This window comes from Neoarius graeffei, chromosome 17, assembly GCF_027579695.1.
Source record: "Neoarius graeffei isolate fNeoGra1 chromosome 17, fNeoGra1.pri, whole genome shotgun sequence".
In the NCBI taxonomy this organism is placed as follows: Eukaryota; Metazoa; Chordata; class Actinopteri; order Siluriformes; family Ariidae; genus Neoarius; species Neoarius graeffei.
The window spans coordinates 23,614,465-23,635,320 of NC_083585.1; the positions used below are offsets into that span (position 1 = coordinate 23,614,465).

The 20,856-nt window shown below is 40.5% G+C and overlaps 1 protein-coding gene across 1 annotated transcript in view; it reads left to right on the forward strand.

Annotated features, from left to right (window-relative positions):
- Positions 1-20,856, forward strand: part of grik4 (glutamate receptor, ionotropic, kainate 4) — a 645,415-nt gene that overhangs the window by 313,816 nt on the left and 310,743 nt on the right. Inside the window, exon 6 of the mRNA XM_060943850.1 lies at positions 20,031-20,084. Coding sequence (XP_060799833.1) covers positions 20,031-20,084 — 54 coding nt within the window. The remainder of the gene's footprint in view (positions 1-20,030; positions 20,085-20,856) is intronic.

Here is a 20,856-nt window from a genome sequence, read left to right on the forward strand (position 1 = left end):
ATGATCGCTTCTCTGTCTTGTTTAACTAAGATCCAGGTCTTTGCTGATCTTTGTGAATGATTTACCTGAGAGATAAGAGCCAACACAAGTGAGAATCAAGCCAACTGTTGTTTGTTTACACTTCAACTTGCAGCGCTTCGTTGTAAAGACACAAATGAAAAGCTTAAAAAAACATACTTACACGGGCACAAACAATACAGGATTCATTGGGCAGCGACTTGATACTGAGGTCCTTTACCCAGCCACATACAAAAAAGTTGTAAGCCTCCGTACTCTTCCACGCTTTCATCTGTTTTGCGGTGTAGAAGGACGTCTGCAACACCAGATAGTTTGAGATGTCTGGGAACTCGACTGAAGGGTAGTTTTCGAGATCGTATGACAAATCCTTCTTTCCCAGACTGTAGGGGTCAATTCCATTACACATACTGTAGCAATCTTCTGAATATATCTAAAGCAAGCACTGGCTTCTAGATTATGAGCGTACTCTGATAAGTTATCGCTAGTTGTTTGCACTACGGCAGCCGTTTAGACCACCAGCTATTTCACTTCCGGTAAAACCACTAAGAAAAGTCACATGACTGAAACCCAGCAATGGGGCATGGTGATGATGTTCACCACCCAATGGGCCAGTCTCTGCTTTGACAAAGGAGCTGCCGTAACCTCTGTCCTCTGTGAAAGATGAAAACTTGGCAAATGGTCATTGTCTTATCTAAATAGTACAATAAGGATTGTACCTGCAGGCATGCCTTCATGGAACATTGCAACGTCAAGTGATTTATTTACAAAATTGGATGATACCCAATAACCATGGGCAGAAATCCCAGGTTCAACCAGGAGTGACCCGAGAGTCATCTGGAAACCAATACATGCAAGATGAGGTTATCACCAGAATATGGTAACAAACTTCTCGATCAGTAGTTGTCTCTCTCCAAATCCAGAGCTCCCTCAGGAGGTAGATCTCAGGCATGTTTGGGGATACTCAACAATTCCTGATGGCTTTGCAGTTGGAGTTTTTACTCGTGGGCAACAGGTCCCCAATGAGTTTGAGCATCGGGAAGGAAGTTGGACTGTCCAAATGCATCAAATAGCAGATTGGAATACACAGCTTTCCAGGAGGTGGTAAAGCAAGTGCTTGAGAGGATACCTCCTATTCACTCCATAGTGCTCCTGGTGCTCATGGAGGACTTTAATTCTCATGTTGGGAATGACGGATTTTCTTGAAGGAGCATGATTGAGATGAACAACCTCCTGGATCTGAAATTGAACATCCATCCATCCATTATCCATAACCACTTATCCTGTGCAGGCAAGCTGGAGACTATCCCAGCTGATGATGGGTGAGAGGCAGGGTACACCCTGGACAAGTTGCCAGGTCATCGCAGGGCTGACACATACAGTGCCTTGAAAAAGTATTCATACCCCTTGAACTTTTTCACATTTTTCCAACTTACAACCACGAACTTAAAAGTTTTTTATTGAGATTTTATGTGATAGACCAACACAGAGTAGCACATAATTGTGAAGTGAAACGAAAATGATAAATGGTCTTCAAAATTTTAAACAAATAAAAATCTGAAAAATGAGATGTGCATTAGTATTCAGCCCCCCGTGTCAATACTTTGTAGAGCCACCTTTTGCTGCAATTACAGCTGCAAGACTTTTGTGGTATGTCTCTACCAGCTTTGCACATCTAGACACTGAAATTTTTGCCCATTCTTATTTGCAAAATAGCTCAAGCTCAGCCAGATTGGATGGAGAGCGTCTGTGAAGAGCAATTTTCAAGTCTTGCCACAGATGCTCAATGGGATTTAGGTCTGGACTTTGTCTGGGCCATTCTAACACATGAATATTCTTTGATCTAAACCATTCCATTGTAGCTCTGGCTGTATGTTTAGGGTCATTGTCTTGCTGGAAGGTGAATCTCCTTCCCAGTCTCAAGTCTTTTGCAGCCTCCAACAGGTTTTCTTGCAGGATTGCCCTGTATTTAGCTCCATCCATCTTCCAGCTCCAACTCTGACCAGCTTCCCTGTCCCTGCTGAAGAAAAGCATCCCCATAGCATGATGCTGCCACCACCATGTTTCACAGTGGGGATGGTGTGTGCAGGGTGATGAGCAGTGTTAGTTTTCCGCCACACATAGCGCTTTGCATTTAGGCCAAAAAGTTCAACTTTGGTCTCATCTGACCAAAGCACCTTCTTCCACATTTGCTGTGTCCCCTACATGGCTTCTGGCAAACTGCAAACGGGACTTCTTATGCCTGTCTTTCAACAATGGCTTTCTTCTTGCCACTCTTCCAAAAAGGCCAGATTTGTGGAGTGTACGACTTATAGTTGTCCTGTGCACAGATTCTCCCACCTGAGCTGTGGATTTCTGCAGCTCCTCCAGAGTGATCATGGGCCTCTTGGCTGCTTCTCTGACCAGTGCTCTCCTTGCTCGCTCTGTCAGTTTAGGTGGATGGCCATGTCTTGGTAGGTTTGCAGTTGTGCATTACTTTTTTCCATTTTTGAATGATGGATTGAACAGTGCATCTTGAGATGTTCAGAGCTTGGGATATTTTTTATAACCTAACCCTGCTTTAAACTTCTCCAGAACTTTATCCCTGACCTGTCTGGTGAGTTCTTTGGTCTTCATGATGCTGTTTGTTCTTCAGTGTTCTCTAACAAACCACTGAGGCCTTCACAGAACAAGTATATTTATGCTGAGAGTAAATTACACACAGTAGGACTCTATTAACTAATTAGATGACTTTTGAAGGCAATTGATTGCACTGGATTGTATTTAGAGGTATCACAGTACAGGGGGCTGAATACTAATGCACACCACATTTTTCAGATTTTTATTTGTTTAAAATTTTGAAGACCGTTTACAACCCCGATTCCAAAAAAGTTGGGACAAAGTACAAATTGTAAATAAAAACGGGATGCAATGATGTGAAAGTTTCAAAATTCAATATTTTATTCAGAATAGAACATAGATGACATATCAAATGTTTAAACTGAGAAAATGTATCATTTAAAGAGAAAAATTAGGTGATTTTAAATTTCATGTCAACAACACATCTCAAAAAAGTTGGGACAAGGCCATGTTTACCACTGTGAGACATCCCCTTTTCTCTTTACAACAGTCTGTAAACGTCTGGGGACTGAGGAGACAAGTTGCTCAAGTTTAGGGATAGGAATGTTAACCCATTCTTGTCTAATGTAGGATTCTAGTTGGTCAACTGCCTTAGGTCTTTTTTGTCGTATCTTCCGTTTTATGATGCGCCAAATGTTTTCTATGGGTGAAAGATCTGGACTGCAGGCTGGCCAGTTCAGTACCTGGACCCTTCTTCTACGCAGCCATGATGCTGTAATTGATGCAGTATGTGGTTTGGCATTGTCATGTTGGAAAATGCAAGGTCTTCCCTGAAAGAGACGTTGTCTGGATGGGAGCATATGTTGCTCTAGAACCTGGATATACCTTTCAGCATTGATGGTGTCTTTCCAGATGTGTAAGCTGCCTACACCACATGCACTAATGCAACCCCATACCATCAGAGATGCAGGCTTCTGAACTGAGCGCTGATAACAACTTGGGTCGTCCTTCTCCTCTTTAGTCCGAACGACACGGCGTCCCTGATTTCCATAAAGAACTTCAAATTTTGATTCGTCTGACCACAGAACAGTTTTCCACTTTGCCACAGTCCATTTTAAATGAGCCTTGGCCCAGAGAAGACGTCTGCGCTTCTGGATCATGTTTAGATACGGCTTCTTCTTTGAACTATAGAGTTTTAGCTGGCAACAGCGGATGGCACAGTGAATTGTGCTCACAGATAATGTTCTCTGGAAATATTTCTGATCCCATTTTGTGATTTCCAATACAGAAGCATGCCTGTATGTGATGCAGTGCCGTCTAAGGGCCCGAAGATCACGGGCACCCAGTATGGTTTTCTGGCCTTGACCCTTACGCACAGAGATTCTTCCAGATTCTCTGAATCTTTTGATGATATTATGCACTGAAGATGATGATATGTTCAAACTCTTTGCAATTTTACACTGTCGAACTCCTTTCTGATATTGCTCCACTATTTGTCGGTGCAGAATTAGGGGGATTGGTGATCCTCTTCCCATCTTTACTTCTGAGAGCCGCTGCCACTCCAAGATGCTCTTTTTATACCCAGTCATGTTAATGACCTATTGCCAATTGACCTAATGAGTTGCAATTTGGTCCTCCAGCTGTTCCTTTTTTGTACCTTTAACTTTTCCAGCTTCTTATTGCCCCGTCCCAACTTTTTTGAGATGTGTTGCTGTCATGAAATTTCAAATGAGCCAATATTTGGCATGAAATTTCAAAATGTCTCACTTTCGACATTTGATATGTTGTCTACATTCTTTTGTGAATACAATATCAGTTTTTGAGATTTGTAAATTATTGCATTCCATTTTTATTTACAATTTGTACTTTGTCCCAACTTTTTTGGAATCGTGGTTGTATCATTTTCATTTCACATCACAATTATGTGCTACTCTGTGTTGGTCTATCACATAAAATCTCAATAAAAAAAACTTTTAAGTTTGTGGTTGTAAGGTGGAAAAACGTGAAAAAGTTCAAGGGGTATGAATACTTTTTCAAGGCACTGTGAGACAAACAACCATTCACACTCTTATTCACACCTACGGTCAATTTCGAGCCTGAAATTGAACAGAGAAATATTATTTGACTGTTGTGCAAGCCACAGATAATCACAGACGCACTTGATACCAGAGCACAGTGGACCGAAGGACAATAATACATTTTGTAATTGTGTTATCAGACTGGAAGCCATAAGTTTTGCACAGCTGGGTAAAGAGAGCGGCAGAACTGTCAACTGATCACCACTTGATGATGAGCTGGAGTCGTCACACAGCACAACACACATACTGTTCCCTCCAAAAGTATTTTTAAAAGTATGTCTGTGAAGATTCTCAGTCATCCAGGGCATGGTAAACTGTGGGTGGTAAAAGAGAGCAACTGGACTTGCAAGTCCAGTTGCTCTCTTTTACCACCCACAATTTTTAAAAGTAGTGTTTTTGCTCTACACTGAAGACATTTCAGTTTGAGATCCAAAGATGAATAGGAGATAATAGATTAGCATTTCACCTTCGGGATCCTAATAATTGCATCTAGATGTGTTTTAAAAAATTGGAAAATGGAACCTTTTTCACAAAGTATCACAAAAAAAAAACCCAGCAAAAATGCAACAGTTTGATGATGTCAGTCGGTTGAGGCAGTTCTTGTAAGCAAAGGACAAGTAACCAAATATTAAAATGTTATTCACTTTAATACTATCTGTTCCATTACTTTTGTTCACCTAAAAATTGGGTAGTCTGCTATCAAAGGGGCCATGTTCTAAATTGTTTAACACATCTCAATGTAAACATCACAAATTCTGATTGATTGCCTCTTATTATTATTATTATTATTATTTTTTTTTTTTTTTTTTAATCTCAAATCCAAATGTCTTCAGTGTATAGAAAAAAAAAAAGCCTTTCTGTTTCATGTGAATTTAGACGATGGGATAATTTTCTTGCTTACTACTGTGAAAGAATAGATGATTAGTGTACAGTTAGGTCCATAAATATTTGGACAGAGGCAACATTTTTCTAATTTTGGTTCTGTACATAACCACAATGAATTTTGAACAAAACAATTCAGATGCAGTTGAAGTTCAGACTTTCAGCTTTAATTCAGTGGGTTGAACAAAATGATTGCATAAAAATGTGAGGAACTAAAAGCATTTTTTAAACCCAATCCCTTCATTTTAGGGGCTCAAAAGTAATTGGACAAATTAAAGAATTGTAAATAAAATGTTCATTTCTAATACTTGGTTGAAAACCCTTTGTTGGCAATGACTGCCTGAAGTCTTGAACTCATGGACATCACCAGACACTGCGTTTCCTCCTTTTTAATGCTCTGCCAGGCCTTTACTGCAGCGGTTTTCAGTTGCTGTTTGTTTGTGGGCCTCTCTGTCTGAAGTTTAGTCTTTAACAAGTCAAATGCATGCTCAATCGGGTTGAGATCAGGTGACTGACTTGGCCATTCAAGAATATTCCACTTCTTTGCTTTAATAAACTCCTGGGTTGCTTTGGCTTTATGTTTTGGGTCATTGTCCATCTGTATTATGAAACGCCAATTATTATTTGGCTGCATTTGGCTGGATTTGAGCACATAGTATGTCTCTGAATATCTCAAAATTCATCCGGCTGCTTCTGTCCTGTGTCACGTCATCAATAAACACTAGTGACCCAGTGCCACTGGCAGCCATGCATGCCCAAGCCATCACACTGCCTCCGCCGTGTTTTACAGATGATGTGGTATGTTTTGGATCATGAGCTGTACCACCCCTTCGCCATATTTTTTCTTTCCATCATTCTGGTAGAGGTTGATCTTGGTTTCATCTGTCCAAAGAATGTCCTTCCAGAACTGTGCTGGCTTTTTTAGATGTTTTTTTAGCAAAGTCCAAGCTAGCCTTTTTATTCTTGAGGCTTATGAGTGGCTTGCACCGTGCAGTGAACCCTCTGTATTTACTTTCATGCAGTCTTCTCTTTATGGTAGATTTGGATATTGATGCGCCTACCTCCTGGAGAGTGTTGTTCACTTGGTTGGCTGTTGTGAAGGGGTTTCTCTTCACCATGGAAATTATTCTGCGATCATCCACCACTGTTGTCTTCTGTGGGCATCCAGGTCTTTTCGCATTGATGAGTTCACCAGTGCTTTCTTTCTTTCTCAGGATGTACCAAACTGTAGATTTTGCCACTCCTAATATTGTAGCAATTTCTCGGATGGGTTTTTTTCTGTTTTTGCAGCTTAAGGATGGCTTGTTTCACCTGCATGGAGAGCTCCTTTGACCGCATGTTTTCTTCACAGCATTCTTCCAAATGCAAGCACCACACCTCAAATCAACTCCAGGCCTTTTATCTGCTTAATTGAGAATGACATAATGAAGGAATTGCCCACACCTGCCCATGAAATAGCCTTTGAGTCAATTGTCCAATTACTTTTGGTCCCTTTAAAAACAAGGTGGCACATGTTAAGGAGCTGAAACTCCTAAACCCTTCATCCAATTTTAATGTGGATACCCTCAAATGAAAGCTGAAAGTCTGGACTTTATGTCCGTGTCCATTATATAACTATAACCTGAATATGTTTCAGTAAACAGGTAAAAAAACAAAATTTGTGTCAGTGTCCAAATATATATGGACCTAACTGTATGTTGGAAATATTGTGTCTCTTTGGTTTTGTGCTGATTGCCAAATAGACCAAGCAAGTCGTGCACTGCACCTTTTGTGGAGCAACCAGACCACTTTTTGAAGTTGCTTGTATAATTCAGAATGAAATAGAAATTTACCATCATCTGTTTATAATGGTTAAAATCAACTGAAATTGAAGATAAATATAGTATTTAGTTTACTTCAGCTTTTAGCTGTGAAGAAATACTTCTTCAATCTTTTAGCACCAGAAGAAATAGAGAACATTACAAGGTTGCACAAAGATATGAAGTTTATCTTTGGGTGGTGAACATGATATATTTTCAACATGAGAAGATAAACTTCATATCTTTGCACCACCATGTAATGTTTATATTATATGGACATATCCACAAAAAACAACTCAAGTTCTTCAAAAGAATTTTCATTTTGAACTGGTTCGCCATTCTGACAACGCACCTCCAGTCAGTGGGAAAACACTGGGAGTGACATCACTGGAGTGAAATATCCGGAAATATTATACCTACAGGACACTTTTTCAGTGGAATAAAACCATGTTCTATTCCCTTCTCACGGGTTCCATTCTAGCATGCAGTATTGTTAGCATATCGCTTATCCTACATGTATTACGTCTACCCAATGGAGAATGAGCACTGAATATGGTTTCTGATATTGCATGGTTGTCAAGACAACATGACGTCACATGTCGGAGACGTAAAAGTTCCACACTAGCGAGCAACTGTGACAATTTGTGAACAAACCTGGCCGTCAGGTTTGCTTCATTAAATACGGAAGATTTTGAGAGAATTTTGAAAGAGAGAGATGCTTTGAACACCCAAAAGGATTGTGTATGTATAAATAATAATAATAAAAATAATATCAGATGGCTTTCTTTCATGGTATATTAGATATATTCCATTCATCTACTCATCTTCAACTCGTTCAGTATCATGCTAGCTGAATGGAATATATCTGATATACCACTCAACACCAGCCAATGTTAGTTAAATATGTAATTCAGATTTGCGATGTATTTTGTATGAAAAATGCAAGTTTTTCAACACAAGATGATAAACTTCATATCTTCAAGCAAACATGATTTTCTTTTTATTCTATAGACACATTCACAAACAAAAAGTACCAAATTTATCAAAACAATTCATCAATTTCCTCATGAGTGGCACAGAAAGATTTATGTCACAGTTTTGGTTCTCCATGTCCCGGATGGAGCTTGTATGAAAAATACAAGTGGTGTATTTCCCAGTAAAACACTCATGTCCATATAATATGTCTGGTTTTTTTTTTTTTTTTTGTGGTCCAGTTTCCATCAAATCGTGCGCTCTGATTGGCTCGCGGGCGGTCAGGAATCCTACGATCCGGACCCCGGTTACGGACCTTTGGCGACTCACTCATTCACAACAACAACAAACATAGTAGCAATTTTTTGTCAACATTTATTTTTGCATTTTCTCAGTATAATAAATATATATGATGAAAGCACCTGGTTTTGTGTTGCCAAGATCAAGTTTTTTATTTGTTCCAAATATGATTTCCCTTTCGGGCACTCTCATTTTCTGTTAGAATTTGGTAAAGAAAAATATATATATATTATTTACCAGCTTAAGGTTGGTCCGTATTGTGCAATACCATCACCTCGGCCTTGAAAATACTGACCTCGGCCCAGAGGCCTTGGCCAGTATTTTCAAGACCTGGGTCACGATATTTCACGATACGGACCTCACAGCTGGTCAATGATATATATTTATGTTTTCTGTATTTTGCTTCTCTTTTGTTGAGCACTATGCATGTGTCCTGCATGTGACCAACTGGTGTTTCCTGCATCTTTCTAGACTATAACATTATTAGACCTAGTTTGCGTGCATCATCATCAAGCTGCATTTTGGCTGATACAACAGATTGGATCTTGATGAGCTTTTGGCAACATAACCAAAATAATTTTAAAATCAGTAAAATTTTAAGAATTTATTTATTTAGATATTTTACATAAACATCTATTTATTTTAAGACCATAAAAACGGATAACGAAAGTAAGGTGATGTGTGGAGTATTTTTTGAGGATGTTTTGAAGAATCAGATTATGTCAGATGGCTCTATTTTGTATAAAATAATTCTTATTTTGTATAAAAACAAGACATATAATCAAGTGTGTCTTTCCAAATTTATATATTTGCAGTCAGAAATTTACATACAGTGACATGAATGTCATCTTGGATATGAATGTCATGCCAATATTTCAGTTTCAGTAATTTCTTTGAACTGTTCTTTTTCTGTGGCAGAATGATTGTACAGCATACAGCTTTAATTAAAAAAAAAACACTAGAATTTGGTGCACAAGTTTTAATTTTCTTTGGATTTTCTGAAATCAACACAGGGTCAAAATAATACATACAGGGTCAAAAATTTAGATACACTCACTTAGATTATGAATTGAGGTGCTGAAACTTCCAAAATGTCTCTTATCTTGCCAAGGCTGAGGTCTCTTAACTTCGTTAGTGATCATGATTGACTACAGCTGGTAGCTTCTCTGTGCCTTCATAAAAAGGGTTTGTTTATAGCACTCATTGGATTGACCAACACACAGTAAAATGGGAAAGTCCAAGGAGCTTAGTGCAGATCTGAGAAAGAGGATCACAGATATACACAACTCCTGAATGTCTCTTGGAGCCATTTCTAAACAATTGCAAATTCCAAGATCAGTTCAAACAGTTGTATACAAGTTATTGTGAGGTGCAGTCACTTTGCCAAGCCACTTTGCATCAAGAAAACCCAAACTGTCACCCTCAGCTGAAAGGAAATTGGTTTGGATGGTCAGGGACAACCTGGGAACCACCATGGCACAGCCCTGCCATGAACTGGAAGCTGATGGACCACTGTCTACAGTTCAGATCACCATGGACTAAGAGGCTGCTGTCCAAGAAATAACCCCCTGCTCCAAAATTGACACCTTCAAGCTTAACTAAAGTTTGAAGCTGACCACACGGACAAAGAAAAAGCCTTCTGGTGGATAGCTGCATGGTCAGATGAGACAAAGATTGAGTTGATTGACCACAATGTATAGAGGGACACTGTACCAGCTGGTGGTGGTGGTAGTAGGATCATCATGCTCTGGGGCTGTTTTGCTGCCAGTGGAACTGGTTCATTGCACAAAGTGGATGGAATAATGAAAGAGGAGGACTACCTCAGAATTCTTCAGCATAAACCAACAGAAACTTGAACACGGCTTGGGACTTACAACAGGACAATGAACCCAAACACACATCAGAGCTGGTTGTGAAGTATAACCAATTCTACCATGAAGAGTCGTGAACTATTCAACCAGAATTCTGCCAGAAGCTTGTTCATGGTAAACAAAAATGTTTGGTCAAGGTGAATCTTGCAAAGAGACCTTAATATTTTACCCAAATATTACGTGTGCTGTATATATATATATATATATATATATATATATATATATATATATATATATATATATGTGTATACTTTTTTTGACCCTGTGTGTATAATTTTGATCCTGTGTTGATTTCAGAAAACCCAAAGAAAAATATAGCTGCAAGCAGCAATATGGGGGCCAAGCAGAATAGGTGCGACGGATTCGTCTTGACCCAAGGATTCCAGAGATAGTGGAATTTTGTTTCTACCCAAAAAGCATCATGAGATATGAGCCAAAAGTCATTTTCCCTAGTTATAGCGCCCCCTAGCTGCCAATTTGTTCCAAATGTTTTGTGGGCCTTTTTGGAGGGGTGTGGCATAATGCCACCAAGTTTCGTTAAGATACGCCAAAGGGCGGCCGAGACATGAGCACACTTCCTGTTTCGCATCTGCGCAGCCAATTTTGATTGGCAGCCACGGCCAAACGCTTATGAAATTCTAAACACTGAGCATAACTGTTGTGCGGCTTGGTCCAATTGTGCTATGTACCAAGTTTGGGAGAAATTGGTCAAAAATTGAGGGAGGAGAAGCATTTTAATTGATTTTCACAAAATTCAAAATGGCGGGAAAACTATATAGGCGGAAAATGACGTCATAGGGTGCGTTGGATTCGTCTTGGCCCAAGGATTCCAGGGATACCAAGTTTTTGAAAATCGGACCAAGGGTTCAAAAGTTACAAGCAGAAATGTACCTGCGACTTTGACCTGTTGGTGGTGCTAGAGGTTTTGAGGTAGAGGCCTGAAATTTGTTGAGTAGAATGTTGAGACTGTCTAGAATCAGTGTGCAAAATTTCACAACTTTTTACCAGACGGTTCTATGGGCTGCCATAGACTTGCAGAGGTGGAAGAACGTTGAATAATAATAATAAGGAACAGTAGAATCCCTATGGGTGCCTTCGCAGCTTTGCTGCTTGGCCCCCAATTAAAACTTGTTCAACAAAATTCTGTTTTTTTTTTTTTTTATTAAAGCTGTATGCTGTACAATCATTCTGCCACAGAAAAAGAACAGTTCAAAGAAATTACGGAAAGCCCAAATATTGCCATGACATTCATATTCAAGATGACATTCATGTCACTGTATGTAAACTTCTGACCACAACTGTATATTTTCAAAACCATTCCCTGATGCTGATATGTACAACACTGTTTCTAATGAGTTGAACCTTATTTCTGAGCAATACTTTCCTGAGTTATAAAACTGAGAATACTGAGTGGGAAAAATGCCAAAAGGTGGTGCTTATATATTTCTAAGGGTTAGATAATGGTCTCTTTGAGAAACCCAGTATACGGTACATTCCTTTCAGAAATGTCATAATAAGTTAAGACTGTAGAGAGATGCCATCCTCAGGGCTGTGGTGTGCTGAAATGGCAGCTACAAACATTTATAGCCTGTATGTGGACTTGCCTGTGTCTATCTGTCCCTGGAGAAAAGTTAGAATTTGGGGAATCAGGTAATCCTATGAGCTGACGAGCATTCAGCTTCCACTCAAGAAAATACAAGACCCATGGACTCCGGGTTCTTGCATTCAGGAGTGATTCCTGGAACGCTGGGTAGCATTGGACAGATGGGGCCAAATTCCTGGCATCCACAATGTTCTCACAATGAATCACAGGAGCAAGGCCACAAGCAAGACTCTGTGGCTCGGTTATAGAATTCTGCACACTGTGGTGAAAAATATCAGTTGACAAGACAAATGACAAGGTCACTTTTGGGCCAGTGCATCCTATGGCAAAGCAAAGAGATCCACCTGACCTTGTGCTGTCCTGATCATTGGTTTAGATGACCATCAGGTTGGGTAGATGTCTGAGCAAACCAACACATGGCGAGGCCTCAGAAACAGTGAAGGAGAACTCAAGGGCCAGGTGAATCACTATTGATCTCTATCTGATTGATGGTTCCTGATTTTAGATACACACTCCTACACACTCCCTCCATCACCGTCGCACCACATGATTTCTTAGCCTGTAAGGGAAGCATCTACTACTATCTCTCTCCAATGGGGTACCGTTCTCAAGCAAAGCCATTCTGTTTGAAAAGCTTTGCAAATAACAGCCCATGCTCCACTTGCTGAGACAAGGACATGTCTCTCTTTGTGGCATTTGGGGTCTAGCAAGCATAGCAGTATTACTACAGCCATTATCAATCCTATCATTCTCAGCAGGAGCCAGTACGTCACATATCAACCTGACTGAATCTGATCATCAAGCATAAAAATGTCTGCCACACACTGAGGTGACAGGGTGGCTGACAATCTCAGTGAATATAGCTTGTCAAAAATTGCCCAAGGCGCGAAGGATGATTTGAAGAGGAGAACACCGGATTGAAAAAAGTGTCTTCGGAAAGCAAACCTTAAAGCATCTGTGTTCTAGTTGGTGATAGTTACACAGATCCACGCAAGTTCTACAGTTGCATGGCATGGATTATATCTCATGACCTAAAAATATGAAAAGTTCAGGGGTGGATTTCTCAATAATGTTACACTTTAGGGCTAAAGAGCGAATTTAAAGATGCTCTAAAGCAATGAACGTTGTCTCTGGACATGGCTTTCCTGAACTCGCTTATAAGAAGGAGTCTTAAGAGCAACTTTGCTAAGAGCTTCCTCGATATAGGCATTTGTAGTTGCGAAAGGCATTTATAGTACAGTTGCTAAATCCAGTTGATGAGGTCACATGGTGGTTTTTTTAACCAAAATCTAATGAAATATGAAGTGTAAAAACATGTTAATATATTGTATCGTGGCGGCACGGTGGTGTAGTGGTTAGCGCTGTTGCCTCACAGCAAGAAGGTCTGGGTTTGAGCCCCGTGACTGACGAGGGCCTTTCCGTGCGGAGTTTGCATGTTCTCCCCGTGTCCACGTGGGTTTCCTCTGGGTGCTCTGGTTTCCCCCACAGTCCAAAGACATGCAGGTTAGGTTAACTGGTGACTCTAAATTGACCGTAGGTGTGAGTGTGAGTGTGAATGGTTGTCTGTGTCTATGTGTCAGCCCTGTGATGACCTGGCGACTTGTCCAGGGTGTACCCTGCCTTTCGCCCGTAGTCAGCTGGGATAGGCTCCAGCTTGCCTGCGACCCTGTAGAAGGATAAAGTGGCTAGAGATAATGAGATTGTATTGTTGTAGCGTGTTTTTTTATTAAATGAACAAATGTTCACACGAAAGAATGAACAAACAATAAGCTAAATAATTAAGTAAATGTTCCCCGTGCCCGCTTATTTCACTGTTATGCAATCATGCAGTCAGGATTGTTTCAAATGTTATCCACAATGCCAAGGTGGCAATATTCTCCTTTTATCTATCTATCTATCTATCTATCTATCTATCTATCTATCTATCTATCTATCTATCTATCTATCTATCTATCTATCTATCTAAAATACTCTATCCACATTCACTGGAGATGAGCACTCGTGCACTCTGATTGGCTACGCTAGGCTGTCAGCTCATATACCATGAGTAGAGAAAAACAAAATGGCAGTGTGTGTTGCTGAACCAACCGAGGATGAAATAAAAGCTCCACTCAAAAACAAAACCCCACAAAATTATCAAGTAATCAAAAGAAACAGAAATGGCTCATATAATGTAGTTTCCCCCCCCCCCCCCCCCCAACATCACCTGTTCCACATTCCAGCCCAGTCAGTGGCAGTAATGCACCTTTTAAGTTGGTTTGCCAACCATCAAAAAAACTCTAAAGAAGAAGCAGAAGAAGAAGGAGGAAACCCCAAAAAACACAAAAAAGCAACAAAATATGGAATAAAAGTATTTGATGGTAAGAACTTTTGTTTTCAAGAATTATCACATTTTTCACAAATTGCTCCTGTCATTTCGCCGGTTTGTTTACATTCTAAGTGGAAATGATTTTGTTTGTTTTGTACAAAGATTTTATTTATCGAATTTGCAAAAATTACAAATAAAAATGCCCTGTTTCTCAAAATTCAGTGAATGTGGATAGAATAAAACAGTTATTCCACTCAATCTTGTCGTACATGGTTTATAGCCAACTCGGTGCTATGCGCCTTGTCAGCTATCAGCTCACGTATGACTCGATTTTGTGGAATGAATATATATATATATATATATATATATATATATATATATATGCACACACAATGTCAGCAGTGCAGAAATTTGTCTCGTATGACACTAAATGAGATAATCACTCGCCTAATGGAGTTTAATTTGATTAAAATGTGGCAATATCAATGTGACATTACAATATCCACATGTAATTCCATAACATACTGTTATATTCATACATATTCATAACATATATTCATAATATTTTGCATATATTTATTTAATAATTAACTCAATGTACTTGAAAAATAATTAAACACCAGCAGCAGATTCAACACCAGTTTGCCCCTGTTGACTGTGAGAGTCCCTCGGAGGCGCTTTCTGTGTATTTGGCTGCAAGCAAGTCGCTCTTTGCTGTGAAAGAGTGATCCAGGTCCATTATAAGTTCAGAGCAAACTAAAGTATTACTTTGGCTATGATTTTGTTCGGGGAAACCACGTTAGCTTAACAATGGCTCTTAAGAGGCAGTTAAAGACGCTCTTAGCTTTAAGAGGCTTTCAGGAAACCCACCCCAGATTCTTCAAATTATTAAAAATTAAGTCAAGTCAACTTTATTGTCAAATATGCTACACATGCTCGACATACAGCACAGATTACATTTCAGTCCTCTCTGACCCACGGTGCAAACAGGCAATGCAATAAATAAAAATAGAATAACTGAAATAAACAATATAAACAGTATAAACACTCTAGATAAGATTAGTGCTCCTACTGAACAGAAAAGCAGGTTATGTTGACCAGAACACTAGCTGAGTAGATTCTTAACTACTTATGAACTGAGTGTGAGGTCTTTACAGGAAAATATCAGGTTTTCGGCTTGGTCCGTCCAAAAAGACTGAGGTCTGATATTTTCCCTATAAAGACAGAGCAAGCGAGGTTAATAAGCAGTTTATTAAATGGCTTTTTATTTCTAAGATTAAATTAGACAGTCATTATAATGAGGCATGGCACTGCTTTCAGTCACATTATATTTGTAACATAGTTGAGTCATGCGTGCAGAATAAATGGCTCGCGGTTTCAAAACTGAATTTCTGTTTGTGGTTAGTGGTTTCTGAATCTTCTTCGTCACTCATTTCTTGAATAACTCAGTGACTCTTGTTTATCTTTTGTGTTTTGGCTGTTTTTGATTCTGTTTTGATTTCCAATTCATCTTTTTTTGTCGTTTTGGTTTTGTTTGTTTTTTGCAACATTGAAAGCCGACACCTTGGAAAGAAAGTCCAAAATCGCCTATGGGCATTACAGGAAAATACGGCCTACCAAGGAACCAATCAGACCGCACAATTTTACCGGAAGTAACTTGTGCCATATAATCAACCTTTTTATTGCATCTGTGTCCAAAAGAGAGCAAACTTTATTATGGAAGAGTGTCTCATATCTGTAGAATGCATGGTGATTGTGTTTTTTGTTCAGTGTTGGAGTTGATCTCAGTGTTTTCCTCCACTTGGCCTTTGCCTACAGCTTTTAAATAAAGAAAATGATCTCCGTTTTTGGCAGCATGGTGGTGTAGTGGTTACCACTGTCGCCTCACAGTAAGAAGGTGGTCCTGGGTTTGAGCCCAGTGGTCGACGGGGGCTATTTTGTGTGGAGTTTGCATGTTCTCCCCATGTCTGTATGGGTTTCCTCCGGGTGCTCCGGTTTCCCCCACAGTCCAAAGACATGCAGGTTAGGATAATTGGTGGCTCTGAATTGACCGTAGGTGTGAATGTGAGTGTGAATGGTTGTCTGTGTCTATGGCTACATCCACACGACAACGGCAACGAGATTTTTTTTTTTTTAAATATCGCGTCCACATGGGCAACGGATCAGTAAAATATCAGGTACATATGGCAACGCAACGCTTGCCGAAAACGATGCAATACACATGCCACACTTCTATGTGGCATGAAAGGTGTCTCCGATGGTGCAGTAAGACGGTCCCATCGGAGACACCAGAACAATAGAAGAAGTACGACGCATGCGCATAAACCCCTTCTTCTACCCGGCGTCATAGACATATAAACATAGACGCCGCATTGAGCTGGTGGCCCGTTGCTGGGATACATCAGAGTGTCTGCCATATTGGATGTGGCAAATCTTCCCCGTAAACCAATGCAAGTAAATGGACTGAACTTCATAAAGCCCCTTTCTACAATAATATTTAACTCGATGCCTTTTATTCACCCATTAAGACACACACGTATATATTTGGGAAACAAGCAGGCATCAAAACAACATATATAACTTTTAATGTGATGGTTATAAATAGTGTGCGAAATATCCGTCAATATTCCGTGGGAGGTGTGACCTAAATTTCCTCAACATGCAGCAGGCCTATACCGGAATCAAGCTATCGGAAACTTTTTTTTTTTATTCCGCTGCTACTGTCGTAGGCTACTAACGATATCTACACATCAAGGCATGTTTTGGAGCTCAGCAGGGATCGTGTAGAATAATGTGCTGTACTTACGCTGCTGAAGCCGTGCCGTGCCGTCTCCGCATCACTTTCATTAAATGCCGTGCAGATAGGCTATAAAATGTCTCCAAAAACAATTTTTGCAATATACAGTGCTATATGGAAAAAAAATTCAATTAAACCCAATGGGATTGCTCCATGTGATTGCTTCACAGTCTGACATGCTTCCAATCTCTTCTATTTTTGAGTGTGCCATCACCATCTGACAGCTGGTGGTGAAATTGGTTGGGTGGGCTATGAAATAAATTATAAATTTATTTATAAATTATAAATTGTTTGGAGACAGGTTTCACTGAGCGGCTATTATGCGTGAGACTTCATATTAGCCACAAAGTCAGGAAAATCTGTTCGGAAAATTACATTATAATGACCAAATACAATGAAAAGTATTTTTCCAGTCTCACCTGTGAAAGGTAATCCCATGTGATCTCGTTTGGACGGTAAACCTGTTGGTACAGTTAAACGCAGCACATGAATGAGGCATTTTTATTCTCCGCTTTGCCCCATCCAATATGGTGGCGAGGATGATGTATGATTCTACGCGGAAGGCGGCGTCTATGTTTATATGTCTATGCCCGGTGTGAAGCACTCACAGTCATGTGGTTGCGACGTCATCGTAAACAAATCCGTTCTACTCATCCAGACGACTTCACAACGGCGCCGTTGCCAAATCTTTCCACTCTGGAACCCGTTCTCAAAAGATTTCGTTTTGGGGCACCCAAAACGCCGGTGCCGTGTGGACGCCAGGCCGAAACGATAAACAATTTTATCAGATTCACCTGAATCCGTTGCCGTGTGGACAGGGCCTATGTGTCAGCCCTGTGATGACCTGGCGACTTGTCCAGGGTGTACCCCGCCTCTCGCCCATAGTCAGCTGGGATAGGCTCCAGCTTACCCGCGACCCTGCACGAGATAAGCGGTTACAGATAATGGATGGATTTCTGTTTTTTGTTTTGTGTCATTTTGAATGGATAAATCTGATATGTTGTCTGGTGATGAATTCACCTCTTCGTGTTCTCAGATTTCTTGCTCAGTCTGGCTAATCTAAGGTGGGGTTTACATTAGACCGTATCAGCGGATCATCAGATTAACATTTTTAAAAACGATTCGCATGCACACAGCAACGCCAATACACGATTCGCGTGCACACAGCAACGCCAATACACGGATACGCTCGGCTCCGCAGGCATCCTGCGCTCCAAATCACTCCGCCCTGAACAGCGAGTGCCCTCTGGAGGGTGCGCACTCCAGCCTTGCGCAGCTCACAGAGCGCGCGAGTGAAGCGCACGAGCAGTGATTCGGGACTGAGCCGCTGTGTGTGTGATCCCAGCGCATATCACTTACTACTTGCAAGTGGAAGGATGGCAAGCCTAAAGACAATCATAACTACACAATGGGCAGTATTTGCATCAGTATTTGCAGTATTTTCATACTTTTATACTCTTTAATGAAAGGTGATACAAGGTGGAAGTCCGCGCCGTTTTTCAGCAGTCGCGTCACATGACCAACGCCAGCGAATCAGGAAGGTGGATGTCACAGTGACGTTGTCCAATGAGACGCCAGCTAGAGCTCAGCACAGCGTATCCGCGTATCTCAATGTTTACACAGCACCGGACCAGACACGATCTGGATTGAATACGTGGACGCTGGAGGATTCCCGTTTCCCAGCGTTTCCAGGCGTTTTAATGTAAACGGACAGTGCATCCGTGAAGAAAACGAGACAGATACGGTCAAATGTAAACTTGGCCTAAGGCAGCTGGGCCATAGAAGGTTCACGCTGCACACTGCACGCTGCATGCTGCACGCTACACGCGTGTAAAGAAAAGTGGACAAACGTAGCATGACTTGCTCTGGGCCATAGAACGGCGTTCACGTTGCACGCTGCACGCTGCACACTTCACGCGTGAAGCGAGAAATGAACATGCACACTTGTTTCTAGGCGTGAAGATGGAAATTCCAGTCAATGCATGCGGTCACCGCCGCACCAGCCAATCAGAACGGGTCTAGGGAGATAACTCTATGCTTTCAGGGGAAAACTTCAGAAAAAATATAATTGAATGGTATAATTGAAAAATAGTTCTTCATCGGGATTGTCAAGCAGATTATAGAATGTTCGGTGAAATTCACCACGGGTTTCTCTCAGAAGGAAGTGTTCTCGGCTCCAAATTCTGTTCCTTTTTCTCTTCCTCTGTTTCAGTAAAAGCAGAATGAGGCAATCGTCGTCATCCGAAGAGTCCATATTGTTGGTTACTCGGTCAAAGTAGAACAGACGCAACACGTGAACATCCAAGCATGAAGTTTAATGGCCCAGGGTCCGGTTCTTCACGTGAACGTGTAGCGTGCAGCATGCAGCGTGCAGCGTGAACCTTCTATGGCCCAGCTGCCTAACACACAAACCCTCAACACGCATGCATGCATAATGAGTGTCCACTGTGCCTTTGTAAAGTCTCATAACAAGTAATTACTGAAATGTTCCAACACTGTTGCACTGAATTGAAATGCTTAATTTTTTGTAGCTGTTTCCCAGGTAACAATCGAGAATTAATGAATAGAATAGTCGAGTGGGTCATGAGTGCCATGCTTTTTGTTGCCTTTGATCTGCCTCTTAAGCAAGCCATAAAAAGTAATACACCATATGTTTATTTATTTATTTATTTATTTCTCAATAGGGGTAAAACACTGAAGACAATCTTGAAGCTTAGATAATAACCATGCCTCAATACATTGCTACTTTCGCGAAATGAAATTAGACCTTTCATTATAAGGTAATGTGGAATGTGGTTGCCATAAAATGAGTTTGTTCTCTTTTTTTCTGTCTCTTTTCCTCACAGGCATCAGAGTTAGGGATGCTATCTGTCTACTACACCTACATCTTCACCTCGCTGGTAAGAGGTTTTGACCTGCTTCTCTCTCCTGCTGAATTAATGATGTGCAGTCCTGCTGTGGCAAAAATGCTGTTTATGGCAAACATACCTCATTTCTTTTCCTCTTTAAATGTGCTTTACTGGTACTACTAGATATCCTTAGAAAACAGGCTTGCAGGGCTCAGACTCAAGTCCAACTCATGCCCTAATTTTAAGGACTCGTGACTTGACTTGGACTTGAGCACTGATGACTCAGACTTGGACTTGGACTTGTGCATGAACTGCATTTGGAATCATAAATTGGAGACTCAGATTTTTTCTTTATTTTTTGTAACATGCCATAATAATTTGGCATAAGATATGTATATTTATATCTACATTAATTTTTATACTAATTTCATGCAAGAGAATGCACATCCACCTGTTCATACGTCATGTTCAGGAACAAACTAACGTTAATGGTGCTAAAACGCCTGAAGAGACGCCGCTAGGATTGTCCGCTTTGCTTATACAGACTTCTCGTGCAGTGGGAAAAAAATGTACTGCTATGTGTTCCATACAGTATATAGAAGAACTATCGAGGAGACGACGGGGACGACCTCGAACTTCAATCGTCATTTGGTAAGACTCCACCCAGAGAAGGAAGTGACACGCTATGTTCATTGCTCTGTTCATAGTGGGCGGGGCTTGCTGAGCGATGAACTAGCTTTTTATTTGTAGCCTGTTAACTAAAATGGGGCAGTCGAGCAGGAACGTTAGTCCAACACAGTAGCAGAGACGCTTTCACATAAAA